Source organism: Myodes glareolus, chromosome X (assembly GCF_982192425.1).
Source record: "Myodes glareolus chromosome X, mMyoGla1.1, whole genome shotgun sequence".
NCBI classification, from domain to species: domain Eukaryota; kingdom Metazoa; phylum Chordata; class Mammalia; order Rodentia; family Cricetidae; genus Myodes; species Myodes glareolus.
This window is the reverse complement of record NC_142053.1, coordinates 104,636,688-104,644,349: the sequence shown is the minus strand read 5'-3', so window position 1 is coordinate 104,644,349 and position 7,662 is coordinate 104,636,688. Positions and strand designations below refer to the sequence as shown.

The 7,662-nt window shown below is 36.8% G+C and overlaps 1 protein-coding gene across 1 annotated transcript; it reads left to right on the top strand.

The window, feature by feature from the left end:
* The first annotated feature begins 633 nt into the window (after nt 1-633).
* On the top strand, nt 634-5,843 carry LOC148117432 (odorant-binding protein-like). The gene is made up of 7 exons (XM_087902711.1): nt 634-792; nt 1,220-1,359; nt 2,271-2,341; nt 3,819-3,929; nt 4,597-4,698; nt 4,992-5,021; nt 5,631-5,843. Exons 1-6 carry the CDS (start codon nt 736-738, stop codon nt 5,006-5,008), a joined length of 498 nt encoding a protein of 165 aa, XP_087758837.1. The 5' UTR covers nt 634-735; the 3' UTR covers nt 5,009-5,021; nt 5,631-5,843.
* Nucleotides 5,844-7,662: the final 1,819 nt, after the last annotated feature.

Here is a 7,662-nt window from a genome sequence, read left to right as displayed (position 1 = left end):
GTCCTTAAGTATCTTTTGGCCATTTGAAATTCTTCTGTTGAGAATTCTCTGTTCAGTTCAGTACCTCATTTTTAATTGGGTTATTTAGAATTTTAATGTCTAGTTTCTTGAGTTCCTTATATATTTTGGAGATCAGTCCTTTGACTGATGTGGGGTTGGTGAAGATCTTCTCCCATTCAGTAGGTTGCCTTTTTGTCTTAATGACTGTATCCTTTGATTTACAGAAGCTTCTCAATTTCAGGAGGTTCCATTTATTGATTGTTGCTCTTATTGTCTGTGCTACTAGGGTTATACATAGGAAGTGGTCTCCTGAGCCCATGCATTGCAGGCTACTTCCTACTTTCTCTTCTATCAGGTTCAATTTTAAATGAATCATATTTGACATATGCATATGCATTGTGACCTTTATCCATCAGTATAGTTCTGGAGGCAAAGTGATTACTTGAATGCTCTCACAGGGATAGTTATTTATTTCGGACAGGAATGCTCAATTAACCATGCCAACAGATCCTGACCTTTAGTCTAATCTTATTTGTTCAGGAATATGAGATCATACACTGTTCAAGAGGGTCAAAGTAGAAACATTGGACAGGAGCAGGTTGTTGTGGTGCAGAACCATTGATTGATTCCATGAAACTCCCTCTAACTAACTGTATAAAAGCCTTGTCAGTTAAGTTCCTTCACAACCAATATCGTACTTTGAGCTCCTGCAGAAGAGAAAAGGCAGACACCACCATGGTAAAGTTTCTGCTGCTGGCTTTGGCATTTGGCCTGGCTAATGCTCATGCTCAGGTAAATTCATTTGGTCTGTGCATTGGTTTGATGATCTTCAATAGCATATTTCTGTAGATGTGATGTATCATTCAGTTTGTCTGTATAAGTCCATATTCATACAATAGCCTTGCTGACTTTCACTCATGTGCACTTTTTCAATCAGATTTTTCTAAGATGAAACAAATGATATAAGGAAACTATGGGTTAAATTTCAGAGCTTAAGAGGCCAACACATGAGTAATTTCAAAAGGTCTCAGGTGCCAAATGCTATGTAAATTAAGTCATCGTATTAGCCTGTGTTACTCTATATCTTTAGAAGCATAATTTTGACCCAATAAACAAAATATTAGTGATTTATGCTTTTGGTTATTTGATGTAATTCCAAAGACTGGGATCAGAGATTCGATACCAACTCACATTCCAATGGCATTTGTTGTTTGTTCAGCTTGAAGGAAAGTGGTATACCACTGCAATCGCTGCAGACAATGCTGACATAATAGAAGAAGGAGGACCTCTGAGACTCTATGCTCGTGAACTTGCTTGTATTGAAGCATGTAATAAATTGGAAATCACATTTTATATCAAGTAAGCAAATTGTCAACCATGCAAATTGAAAAGACTGTTTACGTCTCACAGATTTTATGCTGAGAAACACACAGGCGTATGCTCTGTTTCTGATCTTGAAATTGAAGGCCTTATTTTCAGAAATGTGATTATGTTGTTTCATGATGGTTTAGCTCTGGACACCCCTCAGAATTTAGACACTGTCTCCAGTTCCTTGAATGTTTCCTTAGAATTGTCCAGGTTGGAGACCAGTACTTGGATTTATACTCTAATATTATGTGAATGAGATTCTAAGAATTTCATTAATAGTAAGTTGAAAGTATGTGTGAGCATTTGGTTCAACGCATACAAGATATGTTATTCAGTCAATGACATCATAAAAAAGTCTTCTACGTAGAGCTCAGATAGAACTAATTTGTGAAGTATTGTCTCTGATGCTCCAGTTTCAGAGATTCTCTCTCTGACATTTGCATAACTATGTTCATTGAAAGAGTGCAAAACACCATAAGTACTTATAAAGTTAGAACTATTTCTATCTTCTAGCTCCAACTGTAAGTGTTAAGTTACAAACAAAATCACTTAAAATGCATGTATAAAAACCTATGTACGTTATCATGGACTAGAACATGAGAATTTAGATATTAAACATCATACGCAGTAAGTAGTGAAATTTGAATAAAGAAGACATTAGAGAATTCATAGCACTTGGCAAAATTGCCACAAATAAAGGAAGTCATGTGCATAATTAGAAACAGTATGGTATTTTTTAAAAGAGAATGAGAAGTGCGTTATTCATAGAAACATCTGTTTCAGCTCTGTACACTGTTCATAGATACTATTACTTCATCAAACCCATTACTATATGTAAAGATCTTTAATATAAACTCAAAGGATATAAAGGATAAACCATCATTTCCATGCTTTACTTCTAGGGCGAATGACCAATGTACAAAGACCAAAGTCGTCGCGAATAGGCAAGCAGATGGCAATTACAGATCACAGTGTAAGTACGGAATTTGGGAGCTTTCTCTGAACAAAAGCATTGTGGGTGAGCACATACAAGCTGACACTTAGCAGCCCATAGGTACATACATCTAGAATAATTTTGGTTATTTGGAAAACTATCAATATTTCCAACAAACGTAGATATGCTACAAAGTAAAAGCACCTTGTTTACATGGAGAAGAATACTATTACCTAAAAGTGAGAGTAATGCTAACAAAATGTCTCCAAATAGCTTCCTGCATGAAAATTTATTTCTAGTTAGTGTTCAGTGTCTTTTCTTTCATACAGTATCTTGGTTTGCTATTGGACAGGCCTGACAATCACTATTAAGTCTCAGTGGTGATGAACATCTAGGCAAACTTCGTGCCTCAGGCTAAAAAATACTTATATTATAAACATAAAGGATTTAAACTAAGAGTGCTATTTTAGGGTTTCCTTTTCTCATGTTTTCTAGAGATCAAAACATTTAGATTATTGGATGATAAACTTCAATTTTGAAAAACAGTTAGAGGAAAACCTGTTTAAGAATTTCAGACTGACTTCTCCAATTTTGTAAAAAATGACAAAATAATAGCAACATTATTCACCTGAATTATAATTAGTGTGGCATTTTGGTTGATCTTAAATGAGGGGGGGCATATTCTACTGGAAAGTCTATTGTTTTCAACACATTTCATGGTTATTAAAAAGAGGTCCTCTAATAGAAAATGGATAGCTCCTAAAATCTATTATTTTCCCATTGAACAACTTTTATCCTATAATCAGTGTCAGTAAGTGGAAATACCAGATGCACACACACACACACACAGACACACACACATGCATGCATGCATGCATGCACACACACACACACACAGAGAGAGAGAGAGAGAGAGAGAGAGAGACAGAGACAGAGACAGAGACAGAGACAGAGAGAGAGAGGCATATGTAAACTCACATAGAACACTCACGCAGACAGACAGACACACTATGAATGTCTAGTAAATTTGAAATGTTCATTGATGTATCTTTTCCATCAATAATATCACACGATGAAAACTTTTGTGCATATTTCTAATAAGCACAGTCTCTTTGCATATTTATTCAATTGTCTACCAGGTATTACCATGGTATGACACCAAAGTTTTTTATACTTTCAGGAAATTGTTAAGTGATATTTTGGATATGGTTGAAAGGGGAAGGAATACCCAGCAGAGTGATAGCACAGGTACTGACACATGGAATTCAGAGATACAGAAAGTGTCCGTACCTAGGATTCACTATCAGGTTTAAAGAGTGGAAAATATTGGTCACTGCATTATGATAGAATCTATCAAATGAATGACTACAAGAATACCTTTGCTCATGTTTTTCCTATGATAGTGAATCAGAGATGATATCTCGAATCATGACCAATATTAATGTTTTGTCACAGGTGACTTTAAACAAAGTAGAAAATGATTGACACTCATTTTGAAATGTTTCTGTTACTACAGTTGAAGGTGACAATATATTTTCACCTGTGTATGCAACACCAGAGTTCATAATCTTTTCCTGTCATAATGTGAATAGAACTGGCCGAACAACAAACCTGATTTATGCTGTTGGTAAGAATGGTAGTGGGTTTTCTGATATGGTAAGGGAAGTATCACCCTGCAAATAGAGATTAAGTCGGATTCACCCTCCAAGTACAGTATTGTGGTGTTTCCAAACTCCACTTCACTAAATTAAAATATGATTGTTGTATAAACCATCTTTTACATTATTTTGTATTTTGAGTAGCATGGTCATTGAAGACTTGTGATAATGAGGGAGGCTATTGGAAGTGTTTATGTTCAAGCTTCCTCACTGGAAATAAGGGAGCATATATTATTTTCCCAAAGTTCAGACCATTTTCAGTGTCATTTTCTCAAGTGTTTACTAAATTAAAACATGAACTCTACATTATAGAATTGGAAGAATTGTGAACCTTCCATTGACAGGCACCGATGAATCTCTAGTGTTATTGTTTTGAAAATGGGTAGGATTGAATTAAGTGAATTCTCTAGAGAAGTTGTTTTTTATATTTTGATACATCATGAAACACTGAAAAGTGATGTCATACTACATTTATATTACATTAAAAATGTTCATGGAATGAGGGGAAATTATTTTTGCCTGTATTGACCAACCCAATATTGATGAAATTGGAGCAGTTGGGATGCTGAGGAAGCAATGTAATTTTTTCAGAGTCCTACTAAACATGTCTCTGACATTGTCAATCATACAATACAGGAAAAGGAAAAACTTTGACTTCTGTACAATATGAAAAACTTGAGGAATTTGCTAAGGTCCTGAACATTCCAAGAGAAAACATTCAAGATACTCTGGCTTCAGGTAACTTTAGTGAATATTATAGTGGCCATAGGAGATATGTGTATATATAGTCACAAATGCATTTATGTATATACACAGTAAGCCTTTCTATCTATCTATCTATCTATCTATCTATCTATCTATCTATCTATCTATCTATCTATCTATCTATCTAATCAGTAATATTCCTGATTCAGATTATATCTAGTCATATGCAGTCTTTCAGTTGCTATTTCCAGAAATAGTTCTTGGGGAACTGCTTTCATATTCAGATAAAATACATCTCTCCTTACCCTTTTCATGTTCTTTTACAGATATTTGTCCTAAATAATGACTTTCTCTTGGTGAGTAGAAACTGGAATCATGGTTAATCATTTTGATATTTGAATGGATTTGTACTTGTTACATAAAAAATTGGAAATATGTATGTGACAAAAGAAAAAGTAAACTCCAAATTAGGAAAAATCAATGCAGACAATTATTTGTCTTTTAAATCTAAATATTTTATATTGAAAAAATGAATGATAGAATATATTTATTTATAAAACAATATGAAGCACTTTTATTTTGTTCAAAATTGCTAACATTTTTATATTAAGAATATTTCATACAGAGAATGTTTCTTGTATTTGACAAATCTTACTCTATTTATGATTGTAGGGTAATATTTGTCACAGATATAGTAAAAGCCTGTTGATGTTTTTAGTACATTCTTTGAAACCTCTCAATATAAGTTTTCATTCATGGCCACAGAATGTTATTTCCTTTTGACAGTGCTCCTATAGGATTCCAAGTCTAAGGCATTGGTGACTTCTAGGGAAGGAGCTACTTATGTACAATCCATTCTCTATATTTTATATTATTATATTTAATTCTTCATTCATCATAGGCAAGGATGAAATAGTTACTGTTTGTTCAACTATATTTTAATTTTTGATTTCATGTCTGCACAGATGACAACAGAATGAGAATTATGCATCATGTCCTCTTGACCATGGAATCAGTATCACATACAAATCACCAATATTTAATGAATTTTCCCTTCTCCTGTAAAGTCTGGATACCACATTCCAAATTCCTGATTTGCCTTTCCTTTCCCTTCCTATGACCAATGAGCTGTACTTACTTTTTGAAAGATTAAATAAAATGTATCAACAAGCAATAAAGATGCTGTGAAAAGGATCTCATTCAAAAACATGTACATACTCACTAAGCATGGCCAGAAGACACTTAAGGACATGCTCAACCTCCTTAGCGATCAGGGAAATGCAAATCAAAACCACTTTGAGATACCATCTTACACCTGCCAGAATATCTAAACTCAAAAACACCAATGATAACCTATGCCGGAGAGGATGTGGAGTGAGGGGAACACTCATCCATTGTTGGTGGGAATGCAATCTTGTACAGCCACTGTGGAAATCAGTGTGGCGGTTTCTCAGGAAACTAAGAGTCAACCTCCCTCAGGACCTAGCAATTCCACTCTTAGGAATATACCCAAAGATGCCCTATCATACTACAAAAGTATTTGTTCAACTTTGTTCATAGCTGCACTATTTGTAATTGCCAGAACATGGAAACAACCTAGGTTCCCCTCAATAGAAGAATGATTAAAAAAGGTGTGGAACATATACACATTAGAGTTCTACTCAGGGGTAAAAAAAAAATAATAATGACATCTTGAATTTTGCATGCAAATGGATGAAAATAGAAAACGCTTTACTGAGTGAGATAACCCAGACCCAAAAAGAGGAATATGGTATGTACTCACTCATAAGTGGATTCTAGCCATAGTTTAAGGTCTGTGAGTCTATAATTTGTGATCCTAGAGAAGCTAAATAAGAAGGTGAACCTGAAGAAAATCATATAGTTATCCTCCTGGATATTAGAAGTAGGCAAGATTGCCAGGCAAACTCTGGTGCATGGGGGGTGTGGGGGTGGAAGTAGGGGGAAGATGGTTAGGGAGAGGGGAGAGGGGGAGGATTAGGGATGACTTGGGGGAATGGGAGGGAGGGAGGGAGGAAGGATGGTTCTGGGAGTAGTGTAGTTTATATCTCAACTAAGGGAGCCATTTTAGGGTTTGCAAGAGACTTGATTCTGGAGGGGTTCCCAGGCCCAAGGAGAGGTCCCTAGATTGTACTCTGGGCAGCAGAGGAGAGGGTGCCTGATCTGGCCTTGGCCCATAACCATACTGACGAATATTTTGCATGTCACCACAGAACCTTCATATGGTGATGGATGGAGATAGAGACAGAGACACATATTGGAACACTGGACTTAACTCCCTAGGTCCAAACGAGAAGCAGAGGGAGGGAGATCGTGAGCAAGGAAAGCAAAATCATAGGGGGCCTTCATCCGACGATGGATGGGGATAGACATGGAGACCCACATTGGAGCACTGGAAGTCAGGACCACGAAGGGTGCGTTCACCCACTGATACAAGGGGTCTGATGGAATGAGAGCTCATCAAGGCCAGCTGGACTGGGACTGAACGAGCATGAGATCAAACCGGACTCTCTGAATGTGGTTGACATGGGGGCTGACTGAGCCCCCAAGGTCCAAATGAAGACTAAGAAGCCATTGACAATGGCACTGGGTCTTGTTTCGTCTGCATGGACTGGCTTTTTGGGATCCTGGCCTGTCTAGATGCTCACCTTACTGGACCTAGAGGGAGGGGGCAGGAACTTGGATTTCCCACAGGTCAGGAAACCCTGACTGCTCTTGGGAATGGTGAGGGAGGAGGAGAGGGAGTGGGGGGAGTGGGGGGAGCGGGAGGGTATTGGGAGGAGGGGAGGAAGTGGAAAGAGTGTTTTCAGATACTTGAATAAACATGTCTAACGGGAAAAAAAAGAATCAAATTTTCCCCTTCCAAAAAAAAAAAAAGAGAGAGAGAGGGATGGGGATGTGAGGAAGGGGAGGAAAAAGGGAGGTGGGGAAGAGTTGGAAATTTTTAATAAATAGATAAATAGATTAAAAAAATAATAC

Bases quoted from the DNA above. Each gene is read 5' to 3' on its own strand.
- LOC148117432 (XM_087902711.1), top strand. From the start codon at position 736: ATGGTAAAGTTTCTGCTGCTGGCTTTGGCATTTGGCCTGGCTAATGCT. The intron at 793-1,219 runs GTAAATTCATTT...TTGTTTGTTCAG, and splicing joins TGGCTAATGCTCATGCTCAG to CTTGAAGGAAAGTGGTATAC. The intron at 3,930-4,596 runs GTAAGAATGGTA...CATACAATACAG, and splicing joins AAACCTGATTTATGCTGTTG to GAAAAGGAAAAACTTTGACT.